This window comes from Protomyctophum parallelum (genome assembly GCF_964188405.1).
Source record: "Protomyctophum parallelum genome assembly, chromosome: 2".
NCBI classification, from domain to species: domain Eukaryota; kingdom Metazoa; phylum Chordata; class Actinopteri; order Myctophiformes; family Myctophidae; genus Protomyctophum; species Protomyctophum parallelum.
In genome coordinates, this window is record NC_139699.1 from 61691834 (window position 1) to 61718159 (window position 26326).

General features: G+C 44.0%; 1 protein-coding gene across 1 annotated transcript in view; it reads left to right on the top strand.

The window, feature by feature from the left end:
* The window catches only part of LOC310855263 (MAM domain-containing glycosylphosphatidylinositol anchor protein 1-like), a gene marked incomplete at its 5' end in the record, with an annotated part of 242772 nt that overhangs the window by 131664 nt on the left and 84782 nt on the right, over positions 1 to 26326 (top strand). The window contains 2 exons of the mRNA XM_083760203.1: positions 18614 to 18810; positions 19142 to 19274. Of these exons, the coding sequence (XP_083616329.1) occupies positions 18614 to 18810; positions 19142 to 19274 (330 nt within the window). The remainder of the gene's footprint in view (positions 1 to 18613; positions 18811 to 19141; positions 19275 to 26326) is intronic.

Below are 26326 nucleotides of genomic sequence, written 5' to 3' on the forward strand. Positions count from 1 at the left end.
TGCTTGCATAACGACTTCAGAATAAGAATATACAGTAATACATAATTAATAAATAATTATTTATTTATTATTATTTATTGTCTCCACCAGGCCGAAGGCATGGGGGGAGAGTATGTTTTGCACTCCGTCCGTCCGTCCGTCCGTCCGTCCGTGTGTGTGTGTGTCCGTGAGCAGCTAATCTCGGCCACCGTTAACCCGGTCGATGCCAAATTTTGCACACACACTCCCTGGATGCCAACGATGAACCTCTGCCCCAAACTTTCCAGAACGGCCTGTTATAGCGCCACCAGGGGGCCGCTTTGTGCGAAACAAGTTTTTGCACAGTACACCTACAGATTTTGTCCAAACATCACGCAAATTGGTACACAGTCTCTCTAGAGCCATTCAACGAAACCGGTCTTTCAGGTTTCTCAGACTCCATCCTGATTTACTTTTGTTGCCCTTTTATCCAACCACCAGATGAAGGCAAGCTGCAATGTCCTACATTCCTATCCTGGTGGAGACCTGTGCCCAGAAGGGCACTTTTTCTAGTTATTATTATTTCCCTCCTCCATGCCGGATCATGGCACTGCCGGAGAATGCACTCGCTGTCCCTCCCGGCAAGGGCTTTGAGGCAAAAATTGAGGTCTAGAAACAGCTAAACACAGAGATCAGCAGGACAATACCTGTGAACAAGGCTTGAATAGTGCTTGAGTGCTTGGAGAGGAATGGATGATCACAAGACAATCTGGCCAGGATTGCAGAGAGACTGGGGGCTTAAATCCTGTGGGCATGATTGCATGGGATAGAATGCAGGTGGTTCAGACACACCCACAAAATGCACCCACTCAGACTGTGACAACAGTACTTGTCTTACCCTGTTACCGCATCTTGACTGCTGTACGTGCGACATGTCTTTGCCATCTGAATTTCAATAACAAAGTATATTTATCTTCAGGGACGTAGTGCAGTATATTCGGAGAGACACTGATCTACTTTGAACACTGATACACTCTCTATGGAACATTGTGCAAGACGTGGATCAACAGTCCATACAGCATATAGAGCACTGTGCGTGTGTGCATACTGTATGTGATGTGCATGCATTATGTGCATACTGTGTGTGTGTGTGCGTGCGTGCGTGCGTGCGTGCATGCGTGCTTGCGTGTGTGTGTGTATGTGTGTTTTATTTGTTTCTGTGGGAAAAAGAAGCATTACGTGAGAATGAGCAGGTGTAAATCAATCCGCTTCATAGACGATTCACTGTGGAACAGACGACGTCAGGGAGGGAGAAAGGGTGTGAAAATATAATACCCGTGCGCTGCGCTGAGCGTAATAAATCACTCGTTATAGTCTGAATTCATTCAGGCAAAAATGAAGTCTCTGTTAGTCCCCGCGTTGAAATATACAGTATGAGTTATTATCGAGGGGGCTCGCATTGAGGAGAAGATTAACACATAAAATGGTTACTTGGAAGGTTGGTTTGATGAATAGTTTTTTTGGAATTACAGTTTGAGTTATTGTATTCACTTGGTGCGGTAAATCTATGAGTTTGTACAGCGATGTATATCCACAAATTGCTTGGAGAGTTGGAGACTTAACAGAATGATAATAGGACTTCGCCTACGATTCAAACACAATGCAAGACAAGGCAGACTGGAAAGGAAAAGCTACCGTTGTGTCAAAATGTTCTTACTGTTTGTATAGAGAGTACAGTCTACAGATCATGTGTTAAAATGGCATTAATATCAAGCTAAAGTTGTGTTGTTCTTGGATAATTCTTCATTTCACCTTTAATGCATAACGGTTTGTTCCCAATGGAACTTGCTGTAAAGCCAATAGAAATGTGATATAATGGCGTCTCCATGACGGCGCAATAATGCAGACATCCAGCAGTCCATCCGATACACCCTGATCAATAAGGATGATCAGATTTCAATCGGCCCTTTCTCACACAGCTGTCATCACTTCCTGGCATTTGCATACTTCAAACGTGCACATGCACGCGCTCGCGCACACACAGACACAGACGCACATGCACGCGCGCACGCACGCACACACACACACACACACACACACACACACACACACTAGGGAGTTGGGGGCTTCACATTTCAAAGTGCTCATCTTGTTACTTAAAGGTGTAGTGAAATGAAAAAGACGTTTTTCACACTTTTAGACCATATCCGTGGTCATCCTATGGCCATACCTAACAATGGATGCCATTTTTTTTTGAAAATTCTCATTTCTGTGTGTTTTTATATCAAAGGTCCATAAAAACGATTGCATTATTTATTTATTAAAACGAAAACGTTCTGCGTGATGACGTGTAGAGATACACATCGATAAAAGCCAATAACAATGAAGCTCACCCGTTTAATTCCCCATGTTTGCGCATCCATCCAGCACAGCTGCTATTGATTACAGAATACTCCGTTTTTATTTCCATTCCAGATAACATCCAGACAGTGTATTACTCGCTTTCAACTTAATCATCACGCTAAAATATGTATCTGAAAACATTATAGGGTATAGAAATAAGCCACATAACAGTAAACTGGTACAGCTGGCCGACCATCTGATTTATAAACAAACACATACCACGCTGTTGCGCATAGCATTAGCCACCGTCCCTAGCTACCGTCCCATCGCCTGAAGGGATGCGACGCTCTGATTGGTTCATAAACTTCAGACCGGTGTTTCATGTTGAAACACCATTTTCATGTTGTTCACCATTTCCGTTTCACTACACCTTTAATACACGCTTTTGTAGTTTGAAGCTGTTGTTGAACCTCCATTCTTTTGAGTCAATGATGATAACGGCACACTGATGCATAATGTGATTGTGTATACATTGAATTTATTTTCAGGGAAACATTTAAATAATATAAAACAACAATCTGGGAAACCATTTGGTTAATTAAAAATTGTTTACATCTGTCAACAAAAAAAAAGGGCCTTTATGCAGTGAATGTGTATTGATGCTAATGGAATTTGAGATATGGTAGCAGTAAATATGGGCAAATGCAACATTACTTTTGCAGTTTGACTGCTACTCATTCATGGTGAATGGAACTATTCTGTCCATCTTTTTTTAGTCCACTGGGAGATGAAAATATAAGCCATGAACCACATGACATGTCTGTGAACCTTTCATTATTATTGTCTTCAATATTATTTTTTACTGCCCTCACAGGTAGGGGGGGCTGTATCCCCTTCTCAGCCAAAGACCCTGCAGGGTAGCATTTGTATTCATCATAACATCATAAGGCCCAGACCAGTTCCAATATTATTGTATGGCTTTGGCAGTCTTCATACAATAATAACATCCAACTCAGACTTCATCATGACTTTACTCTCTCTCTCTCTCTCTCTCTCTCTCTCTCTCTCTCTCTCTCTCTCTCTCTCTCTCTCTCTCTTCTTTTTCCTCCAGTACAGTGAGTATACAGTGTTCCTTTCGAGCACAGTGAGCCCCAGCCATGAAGGTAGTGTTGTGTAAAGAAGGGAGGTGATCCGGGGGGCTCGCCCGCTCGGAACCTGAGCATCGGCACACAGATAAATTGGAACATGGAGATGGCGGAGAGAGCCAGAGACGGGTTTGTCTGGAGACACATGAAATATAGAAAAGATTAGATTAGCCCATTCTGACCGGGCACCCATTTTGGTGTCGGCATCATGTCATGCTTTAGCTATTGAAAAATAGCAGATCTACAAGCTCATAGCGCGCCACCGAGTGGCGCGCTACGAGCTTGTAGGTCTGCTATTTTTGAAAAATCGAAGAACGACTGACTTTTTTTTTTAGAATCTGATCTCGGGTCAGAATGGGTTCATCAGACCAGTGTGTGTCCGCAGTGGAAACCTCGTGTGAATCTGATCTCGGGTCAGAATGGGTTAGAGAAAGAAAGAAAAACACACTGACGGAACTAGAAATTTGCAATCACTAGATCACACACGTGACGCCCCGGAGATCACCTCCCCATGCCATGTGATCAAGGCAATGTTTGTCATTGCACCATCACGGTGCATGCGACCAGGCTGTATGGACAGTGAACACTTTGAACAGTATTGCAGAGTATTGTCATTATAAAACTAAAGTACATTGTCTGTCTGTCTGTCTGTCTGTCTGTCTGTCTGTCTGTCTGTCTGTCTGTCTGTCTGTCTGTCTGTCTGTCTGTCTGTCTGTCTGTCTGTCTGTCTGTCTGTCTGTCTGTCTGTCTGATGCTGTAATGATTTGAAGCGAAGGCAATGTCTGTTTGTGATCATGCAACAACACCAGCCATTGTGCACCATTGTACACGAGCACACACTATAAAGGCTGCACGGTATTAGAAAAGCATGCAATATTAATTTTGATAATGTCGAATACCTCCATAACGATTGCAGTACAGTATATTGTTTTAATGTATTTTCGCTTCAGGTAAAGTTTAGCAAACTAATATACTTGTACTATACTATATATATATTGCAGCCTTAGTGTGCACGCACAAAGGCACCACCCACCTGGACTTAAGCCTCGCGCCCACAGCTGTTGTCGTATGATAAAGGGGGAGGGGTTAGTGGAGGGGATGATCTTATGACGACACTATAAGTGGCGTATTCCGATTGGGCCTTTTGACTCACTGAACAGCTGAGACGAATAACAGTCCACACTAATTATCCATAATGTTTGAATTATAGATAAGGGGGTCAGGACAGCTATAGGCCTTTTTTAGGGAGGGATCCGAATAAATGATGGACTTAGACTGTTATTCATCTCAACCGCTCAATGATAATAAAGCTTTATATAGCTCCTTTCAAGAACACAGTCACAAAGTGCTGAGAGCATAGAACATATCATGGATCAAATAAAATAGGCAATAGTACAAACTAAGTACAAAGGAAACGCAATAAAAAACATGAGATAATAGCACAGCAGTGGAAAGTGAGAAAGAGTCGGCAAGCCAGTGATCTTCTCCAGTGGCAGGGCATTCCACAGTGAAGGTGCATGGACATTATTAACCCATTCTGACCTGAGATCAGATTCTAAAAGTGTCTTCGATTTTTCAAAAATAGCAGACCTACAAGCTCGTATCGCGCCACTCGGTGGCGCGATATGAGCTTGTAGATCTGCTATTTTTCAATAGCTAAAGCGTAACATGATGCCAACACCAAAAATGGGTGCCCGGTCAGAATGGACTCTAAAAGAGATGGGCTGCCAGTGGAAGGTGGCCAGGATAGTTTGTGATATAGTCAAACTTTCTTGCACCTGTTAAGACCAATTGTAGCCCGGTGAATGGAGTAAAGGGAATTGCAATAGTCTAGGCATGAGTAGGATGAAGGCATGGATATCTTTAGTTAAGTCGGGCGTTAGAGGAAGGCTTTGATTTTTTAGCAATATTGCGAAGGCGGTAGAATGAAGACTGGACGACCTTTTTTTACATGGCCCTCCAGGGAGAGGTCGGAATCTCGGGTGACACCTAGGTTTCTGGCTGCAGGTGTGATGTTCTGGCGTAGCGAACCGAGGTTGTTTTCCATATTATATCAGACGGTGGGCGAAATATACATAAGTACTTGTACAGTGTTTGATTGGTTGAGTTGAAGAAAGGGGAGAAGAGAAAATACACAGGGGGAAGACATATTTGAATTTTTTTAACCACACCTGGGTGTCTATTAGTAATGTTAACTCCATAGACACTACAGTACAAAATAGAAAAAGTACAACAATCAGTTTTACTGCCGGGAATGGATTACTCCAGGTTACTGTCGTTGCTATATACGACATATACCCGCCTTTTGTTTTATGTGTTTAATCCGCCGTATTGTAATACATAAAAAGAAACTCCGTCTTCGTCGCGGAGATAGAGACTAGATGCTTTCGTTTTGATGACGAAACCGGAAATCGTCACATGCTGTGGGCTGCTAGGGCTTCTGGGAAATTGAGGCCAATGCAAATGAATGGGGTACAACGCCTCATGGAGACGAGTCTTGTGTGCGTCTTCCGGGTGCACCAAGATGGTGGATGATACGCTCGGATCACAACAAACCGAGGGACCTTTTTTCGCTGGATTTTCGCTGGATTAAAAGCCCAAATAATTCAGCGTATGCTCTAAAGGTAATACAACAATCTCGGCAGTGAAGGGGGGTTGATTGAAATGCGGGTTACGCGTGTAAAACAGTCAAACTGTTGGCAGGTACTGGTTGTTACTATCAACCATATAAGACTACATTTCTCAACAGAGCTATGGATGCTGAGCTTTATTGAACTTTGGCAGGAAAGGACTTGAAATAATGTGGGAAGATGAAGGTGGAGGTAGCAGACACTGACAAACACACAGACATGAAATGAAAGTGAATTTGCGATGGATGAATGAATGAAAGCACACACATTAAACTACTGCATCACCGTCCTACAGTATGTTCAATGACACTTTAAAGCCTTTTTTGTTTTACTGCAGTTGGTTGGGAACATTAAATCCACCCATATATTATCCATACATAGTTGTATACCATATATTTACGTTTTATTCTAGAAACACTGTACCCTTTTTTTTTTTCTTTACGTGACACAACATTGCATAACACTCTCCCAAGACAGTATACACTTAAACCTAAAAAAAAAGAGGTGATATTTCACCTTCAGGTCTTCAGTTTCACATCAGTTCTTCTGAGCAGGTCATTGAAATCTGAGAAAGAAAGTGATTAAACCCCTGGCAGAGACATGAGCGGATGAATAAGTAAACACAGCTGAGGCCAATATCCCAGGAAATAAACCTGGAGAGAGAAAACTGTGAAATAGGTATCCAGCGGGCACAATCCCACGCTTTTACATTTCCTTAAGAGTTGCATGCCAGCTCAGCACTTTCAGAGTGCAGCCACAGTTAAGACTCCAGTGGCAAGGGAGAAGCCACAGCATCAGTTTGGATCGTAGGCAATAACCATTGCAGCCAGAGGCACCGCGAGGCTTATATGTCCACTGTAAAACACTGAGCAATACGTCCTGCAAACTAAGTGCTTCACTGTGTGGGCTGTTTTCACAGTGGTGCATATATAGAGAGACATTCAAAGGACTGGGCGCAGTATAGCTTGAATTGATCTGACTACAGTATAGCTGGTCTATACCACTGGAATGGTGCTCTCTGTCTGTCTGTCTGTCTGTCTGTCTGTCTGTCTGTCTGTCTGTCTGTCTGTCTGTCTGTCTGTCTGTCTGTCTGTCTGTCTGTCTGTCTGTCTGTCTGTCTGTCTGTCTGTCTGTCTGTCCGTCTGACAGCAACAGAATTGTTTTTGGGAACCCTTGGGATCCTTCCAAAATTGTCCTGCAATACCCAGTGCCACTGGCTAATGTTGGTACATCAGGTGAATAAATGCACGTGTGCACATTCAAACTCCAGCCCTCAAAGACACCTCTGTCACCACACTGATTTGGGATCCAGCTTAGTCTTCACTGACAGCTGAGGTCAAATACAGAGATATTCAGTGAGAGAGGACAAGAGCCTTTTGTATTAATGTACACACGTGAATATAGTTATGGATAGGTATTGATTGAAACAAAAAAGCCATCAGAGTTTGACCCCAAACTCAATAATGACCAATAATTACCAGACAGCCCCCCTGAACTATGACCTATGACCCCATGAAGCCTGATAAAGGTCACAAGAAATGGCCCATTACAGACTGAACGACTTGTTTATTTGACCGCCTGAAGGAATTGATAATTAACAGCCATTTATTGTGTTATAGGGATGTTGTTCCCAACCTTTCCTGGACCAGGGCCCATTTGAAAACCTTGAAAGCGTTCACTGCCCATGCTAAATGGTCAGACTGGACCGGAGGCATTTTCAGAGCAAGTTTGGTTTTTGCAAAGATCAATTGTTCCGGCTTGCATCAGTGGAACTATCACAGTGTACTATGTTCCTATTCATCAGTATCACAATGATGAAAGGAAAAATACAATGATCCATATTTATCTATTCTTTTACATGATGTAATATTCTTATATTATGATTAAATTCTTAAGGTTGTTGCACACTGTGTGTGTGTTTCGTCGCTGCGTTTTGCGGATCCAGAGACATCACTAGATGATACCACAGTACTAACGCTTTGTTGGACTCAGAACCCCGGCAAGCATTAGAAAAGACACACGTGCACGCATAGACACACACACACACACACACACACACACATACACACACACACACACACACACACACACACACACACACACACACACACACACACACACACACACACACACACACACACACACACACACAAACACACACACACACACACACACACACACACACACACACACACACATACATCCACGCACACACTGACCAGGAAACATCAGAGGTTGCAGTGTGTCAGCAGGATGTCTTACAGTTTATGTCCTCAAGAGCACAATTTGTCCACAACTGTCACACTGACTAATTATGTGCGTGTGTGCGTGCGTGCGTGCACTCGCTAGAGCGGAATTATTGCTCTGGACTCTGCCCTTATTTCCAGATAACTAATTAAATATAGAGTACAACACGCCATGGGATTGCTATTTCACATCTGTCACCTGGCTGTGTGTGTGTGTTCGTGTGTGTGTGTGTGTGTGTGTGTGTGTGTGTGTGTGTGTGTGTGTGTGTGTGTGTGTGTGCGCGCTTGTGCGTGTATTCATGCTTGAGCGAGTGTGTGGCTCAGCAAATGGTCCACATGCAGCCACATGAGGTGGCATGAGCGCACCAAGCGCTCTAAACTCCCTTTCCACCCTCAGGAGATATGGAGTCATCATTGATAACGATGTACTGCCATAAGCATATAGCAAACGTGTGTGTGTGTGTGTGTGTGTGTGTGTGTGTGTGTGTGTGTGTGTGTGTGTGTGTGTGTGTGTGCGTGTGTGTGTGTGTGTGTGCGTGCGCGCGTGCGTACAGTGTTCGTGCCCGCATGTGTGCGCGCGTGGGTGGGTATATGTGTGCATGCATTTATCACATTCATTGCCATTTAAAAGCTGTCTTTGCATGCTTCGCGTGCATTAACTCATGTGGTGACATCGCACTAGCATTGTCACGCGTTATGCGGTGACACAGAGCTCAGTACAGCTGGAGAGCAAGGATGCTTTCCCATTTCCAAGGCACTTACATCCACACAAAAAGACCACACAAAAGGACCCTCAGGGGCTGCAGCGAGTGGGACCGAGTCTCGCCTGGAGGGCGAGACTCTCTCTCTGTGTGTGTGTGTGTGTGTGTGTGTGTGTGTGTGTGTGTGTGTGTGTGTGTGTGTGTGTGTGTGTGTTATAGTATCCGACTCATTGCCTCCAGGCGATGAGTGGGGCATGCCTGCTTGTCCCTTAATAGCCTCTCTGCAGTCACTGCGAGGCTAAACTGTCCTGGGAACCGTAAATAACTGCTCTATAATAGTCCTTTTCCACAGAAGAGTATGACCTCATACAGCCACATGCATAATTATTTAACATCTCTTTCCTCGGAATGTTTGCTGACAAAGCCATACTTATAACATGCTTGTACACAAGGTTCATAAAGAAATGCATATATATCTTTTTGATACAGAGACAAGTCATGGCGGTAAGACTATAATTGTTCAGGAGAGGAGGACATTTAGTTTTTTATCCACAATGAGTTAATACCACAGGCAGACTTGTCCTATATATACTGTGCTAGAGCATGTCTGAAATAAATGTCAGAGCTGAAATGAAATATTATGCTTAAACATCTAGCTAGGTGTAATGTTAGAGACCACAGTTAAGTGAACCTTTCAAGCCTGTTCTCTCAACTTGCTGTTTTATTCAAGACATAATACTCTATAAACCATATCTCCGATACTGGGTCAAATTGAACCGAACATATGTCAATTTGAAGCTATGATTCCCATGCAGATGACATGGGGGAAAAAAAAGAAAAAAATCAATGACTTAACCTCGGCCAGAAACGGTCACCATTGTTTTCAGTGATATTTGTATTAAATCCTAATCTCTCCCTCTGCACTCATTGAAGCAGAGTGGATATGTATCAGCTTGTCGTATATCTCTCCCAGTAAGATGCAACCCTTGTATATCTTTAAGATCCAACATTCCTCTCCTATAGTAACATCCAACAATCTTATCTCACTCCCAAAGAGATCCAACCGTTGTATGTCTCTCTCTCTCCCAGTAAACATCCTACACCTGTATCAAAATTTCCACACGTGGACAATAAATGAAACTAACTAACTAACTAACTAACATATCGTTTTCCGTGAGAAGAGAGAGGGCAGAGGTAGAGTGAGCGCAATTAATTGTTTGCGTAATTCTCCATCGTTATTGTTGTTTTGCAGAAAGGAAGACTAATTAATAGGAAGAGGAGGAGGGGAAGAGTATAGGGAGAAAAACTATCTAACATTAAATAAGCAGGTTAAACAGTACAATAAAGATAAACCAGGGCCACACAATCCGTTCCTCCTGAACTACTCTGCCGGGACTGGGAGGTACCATTCTGGCACATGGAAGGACTAGGCTCTGTGGGTTGACACCTGTCCGGGCCCCTCCTACGTCTCGCCAGGTCCACTCCTGCTCTCACCAGGTCAGGCCCTGTGCGTTGCACCAGACTCCCAGCACCAGGCACTTCATTCAGGAATGGTGGATTCTCAAGCCGCAACGGTTCCGCAGGCTCCACCTTGCCCTTGGTGGTGCCGCTGGCTCCGCTTGAGGCTTGCATGGCCCTCCTAAAGGCCTCACCGTGGGTTTGTTAGGCTTCTTCCTCACGGAAGACACAGGCTGGGGCGCTAACCCATACTGCTCCCGGGTGCCGTCTAATTTCCGGCTGCCACCCGTCTCTCCGGTGGTCACCAAACTATTCCTGGTTGTCACTTAGTCTATTCCTATGAGTCACTATAAATAGAATAACTATAACAAAATACATACATAAATGGATACACCTGGGACGTATCCTCAGTGATGTATCCCAAGGTCATCGGGGTTTCGGGTCTCGCAACATCATACCCCTCACTCAGGTGACCCAGCCGGGAGTGATCAAGTCCCGACTTATACGTCCCAGTAGCTACCCTCGATAAGTCCCCCACAGTGGAGAAACTTTACTGATATTAGCCTGGTTCAGCAGCCTGACGGTAACCGAGTGCAAACTGTTCATACATTGGGTGTTCTGGCATTATCAATTTCCCAGTAAGATTAAACCATCGTACTGTATCTCTCTATGTGAGATTGAACCCACAGGAGAATGGCTCACATCTGTTATATGTTGTCACGCCGCAATTGGACATAAAAAACATTCATGTCATGGAATGGCATAAATGGCCTCAATCGTTTGTACGAGCAAGATGGCCACTGTGTGAATACTGCATGCCAAGGTTGTGCTTGATCTGGTTTCCCCTCCTCTTCATTCTCTCTCTCTCTCTCTCTCTGTCTCTCTCTCTCTGTCTCTCTCTCCCTGTCTCTCCACACCTCCCCCCCATGTCTCTCTCCGCGGGTTCCTTCTGATGTTATTGGAGGGACATGAATAATTATTGTAAAGTTGTGTCACTGACTCATTGTTCCTGTTTAATCTCCCCCTCTCTTTCTCCATTCAACCAGAGAGAGTTTATTTTATTGCATTGTTTTATAATTTGAGAGATGGAGGGAGAGAGAGAGAGAGAGAGAGAGAGAACGTATTTTTTTAGTCTTAATAACACCAGTGGCTAATGTCGCCCTGAATCAATCTTAGCTTTTTAGCTTTGCATTTTAAACAGAGTCAGTTTTCTCATTATTTCTAAATGTGAGTATCTTGTGCATGTTTTATGGTCTCTTTAACATTACGTCTGTGTGCAGAATGATGAATAATTGAGGAGACGCAAAGCTCCATCAAACAACAAGCCAGATGCCGTGTGCCTAAACAACAAGCCAGATGCTGTGTGCCTCTTGCTTTCTTGCCTCTCTCTCTCTCTCTCTCTCTCTCTCTCTCTCTCTCTCTCTCTCTCTCTCTCTCTCTCTCTCTCTCTCTCTCTCTCTCTCTCTCTCTCTCTCTCTTTCTGCATTTTTTGTACCGTGGGTGTTTTTTCTTTTTTAGTACATCATTTGGGTTTACGACAAAACAACTCAGTATATGTTTACTGTGTACATGCTTGCCGATTCTGATTTGCAGCTGTTATCTGTGTAAATTTCTAATAACAAGCCGTTCAATGTATACTCAGTTGTACTGCTTGTTGTGTTGTGTGACCCTCATGTGTAAAAAAAACAAACACCATGCTTAAAAGAGCTCTTGTGTGCAACGTGTAACGGAGGGCAGTGAATCAATATTCTCGCATGTGAAGGAATTACATGCATGATATCTAGTTCAGTGGGTAATAACCCATTCTGACCGGGCACCCATTTTGGTGTTGGCATCATGTCGTGCTTTAGCTATTGAAAAATAGCAGATCTACAAGCTCATATCGCGCCACCGAGTGGCGCGATACGAGCTTGTAGGTCTGCTATTTTTGAAAAATCGAAGAGCGACTGAAATTTCTACAATCTGATCTCAGGTCAGAATGGGTTCGTCAGACCAGCGTGTGTCCAGTGGAAACCTCGTATGAATCTGATCTCAGGTCAGAATGGGATAAGCAAGTCTTGCCGAGCCATGAGGCCCATGTACAGTATAGGGCAGGAGCCTATCTCTTGTTCCCGTATATATATAGCGTGAGGCAGCTTGATGTACAGTACACCCCCTGGACATGACACTGTTATGTAACTCACGCCAGTCCAACCCTTGATGCAGAGTGCCACGCAGGGATGCACTATGCTGCACTATAGCTATAGGTCCCATTCTTCGGAGTCTAATATGGTTTGAGTTCAGTGGGTGCAGGTAAACCTATACTGTATCAATCTATAGGACAAAAATAACAATAATTCTGACCTGCCACACAGAAGCCCCTGCATGCAGACGTATATACACAGGCTTGCTGAAGTCATTTCCAAACATCGGGTGTTGTTTTTCGTCCATGCAGGTTTTATTGGTAACGCACGCACACGCGCACGCAAGCACGCACGCACACGCACACACACAGAGAGAGAGTATATATTATATAGCTGCCTCACGCTATATACGGGAACAAGAGATAGGCTACTGCGTGTGTGTGTGTGTGTGTGTGTGTGTGTGTGTGTGTGTGTGTGTGTGTGTGTGTGTGTGTGTGTGTGTGAGAGAGTATAGGACCAGGTCATGTTATTGGAAATCAAAAGGGATTTGGACTCCTAGGCGGTTTTCCGCAGGGAGTAAAACCAAACTGAAGCCGGAGGTCAGTGTGGCACACACTCACACGCACACACACACACGCACATGCGCACAAGCACGCACACACACGTACACACGCATACACACGTACATGCACACGCAAGCACGCACGCACGCACGTGCGCGTGCGCGCACACACACACACAGAGAGAGTATAGGACCAGGTCATGTTATTGGAAATCAAAAGGGATTTGGACTCCTATAGGCGTTTTCCTCAGGGAGTAAAACGAAACGAACGACATGCACGCACGCACACACACACGCACACACACACACACACACACACACATAAACACACGCATGCACGCACGCACGCACGCACGCACGCATGCACGCACGCACGCACGCACGCACACACACACACACATGACGGCCCGTTCACTCTTCTTTAGCCCTCCATTTCTGGCGGTGCTCCGTTGTCTCCATTCCCAATGACAACAAATCTACATTCAGCTGCAGAGCTCTGAATCTGTCTTGAGAGATTACTGTAAATGTATCATGTAACTGTGACCTCTGTGACCTCTGCCGTAAAGGTGATAATTGTTGTCTTTTAACCAATTCTGACCGGGCACCCATTTTGGTGTCGGCATCATGTCATGCTTTAGCTATTTAAAAATAGCAGATCTACAAGCTCATATCGCGCCACCGAGTGGCGCGATACGAGCTTGTAGGTCTGCTATTTTTGAATAATCGAAGAACGACTGACATTTTTAGAATCTGAATGGGTTAATCAGACCAGTGTGTGTCCAGTGGAAACCTCGTATGAATCTGATCTCAGGTCAGAAGCGGTGCTAGTCACTTCTACATCTGACTATGTGTGCGTGCGTGCGTGTTCATGTACATATGCACAGCGTGTGGAGCTTGTACCAGATAATCTATTTTTGTACTTTAGTTTGACACTGTAGTATGACAAAGTAGGGCATTAGTTTTACGAAAAAACGAAAGAATAAAACTGAGAAATATGGAGACACAAGGTGTTTGCCTCGACAATCGACATCAATGGTGACCAAAATAATGAGAAAAATGTCTCAAACTTCAGGTCAAACAGGACAAAATACTCACACATTTCCACTTATGTATTTGAACGAGTGGAAATGTATTTCCTCGTCTTTGACCTGAACTTTGAGACTTGCTATTTTGTTTTCAATCCCACTGTTGGAGCATACTTTTTCTAACTCAAGTTTGCCAGTCAAGCTTTTCAGGCTGTGAGTGTCATATTTGGTGGTGTGCTGTATAACATTTCAATATGTATGCTGTCAACAATTTTACAAGAGTGTTGCTTCTTTGGAGCAGGCCTCATTTGCCTGACCCTACACATTAAGTAACATTTTGCTTCATTCAGCTTGAAGCAAACATCCAGAGACACGTTTTTCATTCAAAGGATATTGTAAAACAAAGGATATTGTTCTTGTTTAATTGAACTGTGAAATTATTCTCGTTGAGTCATTACAAGGTAGTGCTTTACCATTGTTGTGCATTGGATTCTTAAAAGAGCAACAAAATGATTTCGTGTCAGTGTCTCATTTCTCAGAGGACGGCGATTTGAGAAACTCTGAAACCACAAGAAGTTTAAAGTAGACAATGGCCTCGCTGTGGAATTGATCCAGTGCACAAAGCAGCACTTTGGGGAAATCAAAACCGTCATTAAAGTTTCATGTTGTCTCTGTTCACTTAATTGTCCAAATAGAGTAAAGTAAGTCTCACCTGGGGAGCCTGGATTATGAAAACATATCAGTGTCACTGACAGTAACTTACAGTAAAGTGGGACATGAATAGATGGTTTTTAGCATCTTGTCACCTTTTCCTCGTACTTATTTTGCCCCAGTTTTGCAAGCTGCAAAAGGCAGAGGGCTTCGCTGAGCTGGTAGCATCTTGTTTTAATTTGATTAGTATTCAGACAACATCTCATGATCGTTTAATTTCACACACACACACACACACACACACACACACACACACACACACACACACACACACACACACACACACACACACACACACACACACACACACACACACACACACACACACACACACACGCACACACACACACACGGGGTGTGTGTGTGTTGGGGCAAGAATGCTCCGGATATGAAGCCAAAAAGTATAAGTGCTTTTCAACACTGCAGTTCTCTCATTATGGCCTATAGAAGGTCTCTATATATAGGGGGATATAGAATGACCACACTGTTGATTACAATGGGGATTTGGCCGACTTTACACTTGATTGTATTACACGCGCACACACACACACACACACACACACACACACACACACACACACACTGTAAGTACTGTATACACACATTTCCACTCACAAACATGGACCCAAACACAAACACATACTGTACACACTCATCCACCCAGGACCACCAAGGCAGCGGAGGCTATGTGTTTGATGGCTGCCCAGGTTTTGAAAGCCTGCTGTGGGGTTTAGGCTGCCAGCACAGCCTGTACCCATCATGCCACGGTGGGAGACCACCGGCAAACTACATTCTGTTGTCTGGTTTCATGCTGAGCCTTTTTGTTTTCAAGCTACGGGATATCTTTGTCTTCAAATGAGAGTGTTCACAGTGAGTTAAATGGAGCTCAACCTTTTAGACTGAATTGAGTTCAATTATGAAGGAATGTATAAAGTCTTATTTCAATTGCATCTCAATGTGTAATATTTTTCAATTTGGAGAGATTGTATATCGGGTTATAGCAGATTGGTTGCAGCTTTGGGTAAAATGAGAAAAGTAAGTAAGTGGACAACTTTTAGTCTGTCTGGTGTTTTTGCCTGGGGAGGCACTTTATTTTCCCTGTGACTCGCCATTAGATCCTGACCCAACCTCTTCAAAACAATGCAGATTTGGTTTCAAACGGCAGCCAGAGAATGTATTTTTATGCCACCTGTGCTGGTGAAATGAGCAGAAGTTTAGACTTTAGTTAATGTGTTGTTTGTGTGCCAGCCAGTCACGCGAAGTGACGGCTCCAGAAAATTGTGACTCGGGGCTGGTTATTTAGAGCGTGGGTCGAATTAAGTTTGGTTTACACAGAAGTCAGTCAATAGGGTTTGTGGGGAGGAGGTCTTAGCCCATTCTGACCGGGCACCCATTTTGGTGTCGGCATCATGTTATGCTTTAGCTATTGAAAAATAGCAGATCTACAAGCTCATATCGCGCCACCGAGTGGCGCGATACGAGCTTGTAGGTCTGCTATTTTTGAAAAAAATCAAAGAACGACTGACATTTTTTAGAATCTGATCTCAGGTCAGAATGGGTTCATCAGACCAGTGTGTGTCCGGCGGAAACCTCGTATGAATCTGATCTCAGGTCAGAATGGGTTAAGGGGGGGGGGGGGGGGCTAAGTGTTCACCAGAGGGGGCTAAGTGAAGCCCGCCGCCCTGGTCACACGTGTCGATGCCAAACAGAATACTGAGACCAGCTGGAGCTCAAACCTCACAGCCATTAAAGTGCTGAGGCTGCAGATACTGTGATGTAAAGTCCAGAGCAGAAAAGAGAAGCTTCCCCTGAATGGGCCATTCCCCATAAGCATCCAAATGATGGAGTAACTCACTGTGTTAACCCATACTGACCTGAGATCAGATTCTAAAAGTGTCTTCGATTTAAAAAAAATAGCAGACCTACAAGCTCGTATCGCGCCACTCGGTGGCGCGATATGAGCTTGTAGATCTTCTATTTTTCAATAGCTAAAGCATAACATGATGCCAACACCAAAATGGGTGCCCGGTCAGAATTGGTTAAGATATTAACTTTTACTCCATGTTCCGTAGATTGTTGCTTAAAATTCCACTGTGGGTTTACTTTTTTGAGGGTATAGCAGCCTATATGCCCAGCTTTGTGTGTTTGTGTGAATCATAGCGATGAGAAGTGCAGTACAGTAATGCAGTAATGAAAGAATGAATACAGAAACAATTGACAGTATGTATACAGTAATGTATACAGAGTAATAAATAAATAAATAAATAGGATAAATAGTAAGTAAATAGTAAGTAGATGGTATAACCAGCATAATGACCTGAATAAGTATATGAGAAGAACAATCTGTACAGTGCAAGCAGTGCATGATGAGGATAATATAAGCATAATTATATATTATATACAGTATGCACACCCACCCCCACACTTTCTAACATGCTAAGATATTAAGCATGAGTTCAGATGGGTAGAGGGATTGGAGGGACGGAAGGGGGGGGGGGGGGGGGGGGTGGGGCGGAGTTCATACAGTGCAGATACGTTGTGAAGATGACGAGATTGTCAGAATTTGCAGGAGCTTGTTAACTTACTTGTTACTTTTACAACACTTTTAAAATGAGGTTTTCGCTCTGTTTAGAGATTTTGCAATAGTGTGGTTGCCCTGTTAGGGCAGTTAGACAAAGCAGGAAAGGGCGCACACCAGTGTTGGTGAGGTGCTGGCCTAAGGCAATAAACAAGTAAAGAAGAGAAAAGGCCGCACACTTGATTGATTGATTGATTATTTCATTAGACAATATCAAATGCAAAAACAGTACATGGTACAGTCAAAAGCGTATGTAAGCGTTTGCAGCAAAATTACGACCTTTCTAGTTTACTAATGCTTTGGCAGTGAGCTGATCGTCAAATCCTTGATTGGCTTTTCTGTTAATTTGCACTGACATTAGAATGGGGCCATGCATGGTGAACAATGAATGATCAATAGTCAGTACTAAAAACATTCACACCAAAATCATGAGTCAGCATAAATCAGCATAAGGTGAGCAGTGTGGACCATCATTTGTAATTAGCTGGAGGCTATACCAGGGGGGGCAGTGAAGCCAATAGTGTCTGAAGCCAGTAGGAAATCCTGACTCCCTGAAAGTTCATATAATGGCCTGTTGTGGCGCTGTCATTGGGCCCAAAGAAAACCATAGCTCCATAGAGGTCCATATATTTGGGCCCAACTTCACCTAGACTGTATTACCTTAATAAACATGGTCATGAATACTTTCTGCTTCCAGTCACTATATTTAAAGTCATTTCTCATGTCATAATATTCTTTTTGGAAATCATGGTCCCATTTATACCAAAAAAATACCATAAAGTCGAGTATGTTTTGAGGGGCGTGGCTACCGTTGCAGTCTATGATCGGGACTCATATCGCGCCACCGAGTGGCGCGATACGAGCTTGTAGGTCTGCTATTTTTGAAAAAAATCGAAGAACGAACATTTTTAGAATCTGATCTCAGGTCAGAATGGGTTCGTCAGACCGGCGTGTGTCCAGTGGAAACCTCGTATGAATCTGATCTCAGGTCAGAATGGGTTAAAGTGTACAGTGATGGTGCGTGGGTCGATTCAATGGATACATTTAGTTGTTCCCTCAGCACCAACATGTTCAGTCTTTGTCTCTCTCTGGTCTCTTGTGGGTGTGTGTGTGTGTGTGTGTGTGTGTAACAGACCTGGACAAACCGGTCCTGACAGTACACCAGACCATCAGCGATGTCCGTGGGAGTTACTACCAGGAGAAGACGGTGTTCCTGCGCTGCACTGTCAACTCCAACCCGCCCGCACGCTTCATCTGGAAACGTGGCAACGCGCCCATCGAGCAGAGCAAGGACAACGGCGTTGACATCTATGAACCGCTCTACACACAGGTACAGGATAACACGCTGTATATGTACATGCTATACATACAATAATAATGTAGCTGTATGCAGAATACTGTACAGTATGAGGTATGCACACACGCATATAATAGCTCTGTCTATCTCTATAGTGCTATGAATACATCTGGAGGAATCTGGATGTGTTGAACACGTCAGCAAATTGAAATGCAAAAAAGAAGGGAAATCCCATGATAAACTATGATGTTACGGATTTTGAAGTGTTTCTTTCAGTACTTTAAAACCAGGATGTCTGTTTGCGTGCGTGCGTGAATGCGCGTGTGCGTGCGTGCATGCGTGTGTGTGTGTGTGTGTTGTCTAGGGTGAGACTAAAGTGTTGAAGTTGAAGAACCTGAGGTCCAGGGACTTTGCTGATTACACCTGCCAGGTGTCCGTTAGAAACGTGTGTGAGATCCAGGACAAGGCTGTCACCTTCCGCCTCACCAACGCCACCGGTAAGACACGCACGCACGCACGCACACACGCACACACACCATATAGAACAATAGATGCAGGGAGTAAGCAGTTCTCCCTATTCTGATGATTGATTTTCTGTTTGTCAATGTACAGCCACTATACTGTAATCATTTTAGTATTGTCCATGTACTATTTCCCTGTGATCCAAACAGTGCCTCCTTCAACAGAGAAACAGACAGTCACACACGTGCACGTGCACAAGCACACACACACACACCCACACGCACACGCACACCCACACACTCACACACTCACACACTATAGACCTATATGGCTTCAATCGCAGCTTTGATTTGATTTGATTTATCCAAGTGGGTCATGTCATGTCATTGCCACTGATTCACTCATGCCGGTACAAGAGGATTGATTGATTTTTTTAGATCATAATCCTAGCTTGGGATTTGAACATGCACGCAATGCCCTCCAGCAAACTGAATACAAATCCTCTCTCGTGCCCTGTTGTCCAAATGAAATAGAACAACACGTGACGTTATTATTAGCAGGTCACAGAGGTGTAGACTGTTGAGGCTCGGCGTGTGCGTGCGTGCGTGCGTGCGTGGGCGTGGGGGGGGGGGGTGGGGGGGGGGGGGGGGTGGTGGGGAGGACTTGGCTGGGGACCAAACGACTGGGTCACATGATGTTGTGGCAATCGATGTGTCTCATCAAAAACAGAACTCGGAGGGGTGTATACATCATGTGAACATATATGGAATGTCCAGAGGAATCCATCAGCAGTATATATGCACATCATCTTGGAGAGGGCTGTATTTTGCGTGTACCAGGTCTTATTACCTAACTTGAGTAAACTAAAGACCTGGAGGCGTGATCAATGCCATTTGGCTATCCTGAGTGGCCAAAGAGCATTGATCACGCCTCCAGGTCTTTAGTTTACTCAAGTTAGGGAATAAGACCTGGTACTTAAGACACGCAAAATACAGCCCTATTAGTGTGCTTCTCTGGGTGCACTGCATGCCCGGCATGGGATCCACAGTTTGTCCAGAGCCGCTGATCCGACTGCCCATATGTGTGTGTGTGTGTGTGTTGTGTGTGTGTGGTGCCCATGCAGCGTTGAGTTGGTCAGATAGGCGGTGGCCCAGAACTACATTCTGACATTCTGACACAGGCTACTGACCTGCAGTATGGGAAACATGGCCCGAGAACCATTGTTCCCAAGGTACCTACTTACTTACTTACTTACTTAGACACTTGTCTGATGACTAGCTAGTGCTGTGTTTTCTGAGTTCCATGTAGGCACTAATGAAATATCCTGTCAGCATTGTGAAGCTAAACCCTCACTGTGGATGGGCTGTGCCTGATGTGGTCGTGACAGCAATATCCTGCTGTCAATCAGCAAGTCTGATTAACCCATTCTGACCGGAAACCCATTTTGGTGTTGGCATCATGTTATGCTTTAGCTATTGAAAAATAGCAGATCTACAAGCTCATAGCGCGCCACCGAGTGGCGCGATACGAGCTTTTAGGTCTGCTATTTTTGAAAAATCGAAGAACGACTGATTTTTTTTAGAATCTGATCTCAGGTCAGAATGGGTTCATCAGACCAGTGTGTGTCCAGTGGGAACCTCGTATGAATCTGATCTCAGGTCAGAATAGGTTATATGCATTGGTGTAGCACCCATGGCAGATATGTCTGTCAAAACAAAAACATATTACATCCCTCTACATCCCTTTTATTTGGAGTAGACCGATAGAACCAACGTCTGAATTGAGCCCCATACAGTACAGTACAGTACAGTACAGTACAATACAGTACCTGTAGACTGATATAACTACTACTGACTAGAACTACAGACTGACATATTATTCACACAGAAAGAGTATACTTGCTCAGAGACAGTCTGAACTGTCAGACAGTCGATCTGACTATCACTCAGACTTGTCATTCACACCTCAATATATCTTCTAACATATTCTACATGGTTGTCTGTCAAGAACTCGGCTGTATGTATATAGCTTCACCTTACCTTTCTATCATTTAACCCATTCTGACCTGAGATCAGATTCATACGAGGTTTCCACTGGACACACACTGGTCTGATTAACCCATTCTGACCTGAGATCAGATTCTAGAAATGTCAGTCGCTCTTCGATTTTTCAAAAATAGCAGACCTACAAGCTCGTATCGCGCCACTCGGTGGCGCGATATGAGCTTGTAGATCTGCTATTTTTCAATAGCTAAAGCATAACATGATGCTAACACCAAAATGGGTGCCCGGTCAGAATGGGTTAATTTCCGGGCCTGTTGAGAACTTTGGGGCGGGCAGGCCTGTCTAGAGTTTCAATGGACAGGTATCAGTCAAAAGGGAGACATCGAAGAGGAAGGACGGATGGGATCAACATATGGAATGTCAGAACAGATTCTGACTAACATCCATTATACTAATACTGATGACATCAGGGATCTCCATGGGCTTAATTGCGACAGCAGGTCGCCTTATATGATCCCAGATTCACTATGATGATGTCATATATTGATGGGGGCTTTCCTATATGAGGATTTTACTATCATCCCTGATGATGTCATAGTGATGTCACGAGACCTGGGCACAATTATGACATGGCACATATGACATATGACAAAATCGAGTGTGACATATGACGTGACAAAAACTTTTCATAGTTAACTGCAACCTTCGGTCGGAATAATTTGCCTGAAAGTTACAAATGTATGCTCTTAAGGGTATATGACTAAATACTGTCACATACGTATATATTTTAGTCTCTAACACTTTTTCTTCTAACGTCCCTGCACTGGCTCCCAATCTCCTTCAGAATCAATTTCAAACTCCTTCTCACCATATTCAAAGCCAGGTCCGGTCTCGCTCCACCCATACATCGCCGATCTAATTTCCCCCTATATCCCAAACCCGCTCCCTGAGATCCTCATCCAAGGACTTTCTCAACCCCCACATTTGCAGGCTAAAGTCCAAAGGTGACCAGGCTTTCAGCTCCCTATAGCCCCAAAACTCTGGAACACACTGCCCTTACACATCAAGCGTGCTGAATCAGTGTCCTCTTTTAAATCACTTTTAAAAAACCCACTTTATAGATTAGCCTTCACTGCCAATCTAACATTTTAGTATATATATTTTCCTGCTTTTGTTCTCTATTGAAATGTCTTTGCTGTATATTTTCTGTTTGTTGCTGTTGTAAAGCACTTTGTAATGCAATTAGAAAGGTGCTATATAAATAAAGTTTTATTATTATTATTATTATTATTATTATTATATAGCCTAGTATACCTCAAAGGCAAGACAATGTTTTGTTATTCCCAAAGGCAAGAAAATAGCATTTGGTCATCGCTTTAATAAATGTAGTAGGCCTAACCTTACTGCCAAACGAAGAACTGAAAAACAAATAAGCTGCTTCCTTGAGAGAGAGAGAGAGAGAGAGAGAGAGAGAGAGAGAGAGAGAGAGAGAGAGAGAGAGAGAGAGAGAGAGGGAGAGAGGGAGAGGGAGAGAGAGGTAAAAGAGAAAGTGAGTGAGTAAGCATGAGTGAGATAAAAGAAAGTGAGACAGACAGTGAGTAAGAGATGGAACATCGTGTGAGACAGAGATGTTTGTTAGCTGGTTGTAAACCGCTGTGTTGCACATAAATTCCGTGACGTTGGGAGAAGTGCTGTGGCTGATCCAACCATTCCCTGCACCCTCCCACGCCTCCCCGGAAAATTGAAGCTATAATTCTCAACTCCTCACATTCCCCCCCCCCCCCCCTCTTCTCAGTTCTACTGCTCTGTGCTTTTTCCTTTTATTGCCCTCTCCTATACCAGACCTCCACTACTACATGGCTCTGATTTCGTCTCTTTTTCGCCCCTTCAGCTCTTGGGAATCTTTTTTTTTTTTCATTCCCTCGTTCAAATAAATGCTAAAGATCTAAAAAAACGTTGCATATCAATATTTCTAGATACGGACTATGTTGACTCGATCCTATATGTGTTTATTTCAAATTAATTTAACACATTCATTTATTTCAATTTAAAGGTATATTCAGTGATTTCACTCAAAAAACCTTAGGTTTCGTTTTTGGCTGTGGGAGCCAGCCTTTCGTCCAATCAGGATAGAGAGTCAAAAACGAAACCTAAGGTTTTTTGACCCCCAGGGGTTAACTGGGGACAGGGAGGAACTCCTTATATGGCCAGCACACTCTGTAGTAGGGAGGATTATCACAACAAAACAAAAAAAGAAGTGATATTTGAATTAAGTGAAATCACTGAATATACCTTTAAATGACCTGAGAAAGTATAAACTATTCTCTGCCGATTAGTAGGCACCCTGGAACTCATGTGAGTGGCTGCAGTCCGCTTGTTGCGCCGACCACTCGCTTGGCTATAACGTCTTGCCCGGGGGCACCTCTCAGGGCTCAGACTCGCTGCTGATGCTGCACTTGCCTATAGCCGCCCTATACCTACAACGTATCAGTAGTTTGCACAAACATACGTTTCTTCTCCGGGTTGTGATTTTTCACAAATCCATTATTGTCACATCCCTGGTATCATCAGGGTCTTTGGTGATCTGAAAGTGCAGGACCAACCCTGAGCCATTGGTCATCTGAAACATCTTGGACAGAGACAATGAGGCAACAACAAGGTCTTGCCTATACCTTTTGAGGTGCTCGCTAACTATGATGCAACAGGCCACTGATAACAACGGTATTTAGCCGACATTGCTACTGCAGACCATTTGCAGCGTTGCCCCAAATCTTGTTGAGCATAACACCACTTTCCTTTTTCTCAGTGCAGGTACTGTGAGAGAGCCTCTGTCACATATGCCTATATTATACACTGGTGAACTGCTGTCATCGGTGCCAGTAGTAGCCCAGTAATGACGGCTGGGTGGTCATGTGTGAAGTCAAACCCAGCTGGCTGGACTACCGATGGTTTCACGTATCACTCTGGTAGTATCTGTGCCCGTACAGGCTGTAGATGTGAATGAGCGTGCAGGGTGTTTCCAATATGAAACGCTAACCTGGTAAGCTCTCACGACGCTGAAGGGCTATTGTCACTGAGACTATTGAGGCGAGCCCTGGGAGTATATTCACCACGTCTCCCTATCCTTTTGAAGAGATCCAATCTGTTAATGCAATTGTCCTGGAAGTCAGCCAACCAGAAATGGTATTTTATTGGTCACCGTTATTTGGAGCAGTCCCTTTTATCTGTGCTTGCTCTCCTATTACAGTCTGAATCCTCGTCATTGTGGGTGAACAAGAATATAGGCATATATACATGATGACATCATGCAAGTCCATTTAATATGAGCACAGAAAGGGACGCCATGCAGCAGACAGACTGGCACAAGTATAAAACTACAGCTAAATGCAGGTATGTTTTACTCTTTAAGGCAGACTGTATGGTAGAAAATGTTTTAGCAGCGATGGAGGATGTGCAGAATAAGATGGGGGAGGGGGAGTGAGCTTCATTACTAATTCATCAGGCAGGACCACAGTGGACCAGGGAGAGAGAGGGGAAGCTCGGCCGTGTCCATGAGGGCCTGACACTTGGTTTTTGCTCAGCTTATACAGATAACCCTTCAGCTCGGTCTATTTGGCCCAATCGTGCGGTCCCCGAGAGTGCAGAGAGAGCGATGGCTGTGTACTCAGGGGCCCTCGTGGCTTGGGCAGTGACATACCTCATGTGCTGATGCTCTGCATTAAATAGCAGCCATTCCGAGTCTCCCCTCGCCTGCATGGTTGGCTTCTCTCCAGACTTGTGGTGGAGGACTGCGGATCCCGGCTATGCACAGACTTGTCACTGATCACTGATCACATCTAATTTGGGCTTGTCCCACTCATCTCAGAACAGTGGCGTAGTGGGCGGCGTATGTCTGAGTTGAAGAGATGCCTCCACTACAGCTATAGCTGTATTGACTACAGTGCAATCCCTTCAGATGCTTTGTTTCTTGACACACCTTGTCCAAGGATTCTGTCCCCATGCATGACGTGTCCTCTTCTCTGATGTGTGCAGTGTTGTCAAGTAACTTAAGTAATATGTTACTTTCGGTAATATTATTACTTTTTTCCAGTAACTATTACTGCGACCGCCATGCTCCGTGCAATAAGCGTTGTTTTGACCAGAAATGCCGCCTCGGAGGGGGATTTGGAGTCTAAAGCGACTGAAAGCGTGCCAACCAAGATGGCGCGGTCCAGTGTCTAAGCTAACAACAGATAGCCATCTGAAGCTAATGTGAGTAGCCTTTCCACTAGATCGGATCAAACACATTTATACAACTGAATAAACATAGCCTACGCATTTTAGCGGCAGCGATATCCTGCCATAGTAATCATTCTTTAATTAAACACGGCGGGGATTGTGTTAAATAGAAGTTCAGAATCAATGGTTCAATCAGTAAAAGCCTCGATGGCTCAGCTTTCTCCAAGCGTTGCGGTTTTATTCATTCTACAGAAGGACAATGTGAATATAAGCTGTCCAATTGCCATTGACGATATTCCTTAATGAAGAATCCAGTGCAAACGGCGAACATCTGACAAGTTAATTTATCGCCATTCGCCAACAAATCATCAAGGCCTTTTTTTCATTCCCGTATAACAGTTTTGCATTGCAATGTTACACTCAGCTGCTGCTTGGGAGTGGGAGAGACACAGGTAGCCTCCAGCACAGTCAACACACATTCTGTATACATGCAGAGCATTCATCTGGGTCTCTCTCTCTCTCTCTCTCTCCCCCATCCCTCTGCATTATTAGGCCTTAAAACTAATATAACTAACGCTCAGGTTTTTGCTCGGTCCTTTTCCTACTGCACTGCTCAATTTTGACTATAGTGCTGTATTCATGCCATGGGAAAAAAGAAGATTACAGCTGTCAAGTCTTTGAAAGGTAATTTGTACCTGAGGGGCGTCGCTTTACTCACTGTCATAATTTGATATAATAGGGGATGGCAGTGCCATCTATTTGTTGATTAAACTCCATCCAAATGTATAGTGTCAGTTAAGAGTCTTCAGTGTGAGGTATAACCGCACACAACCGTTGTTAGGATAGGTCTGTGCGTGCGTATGTGT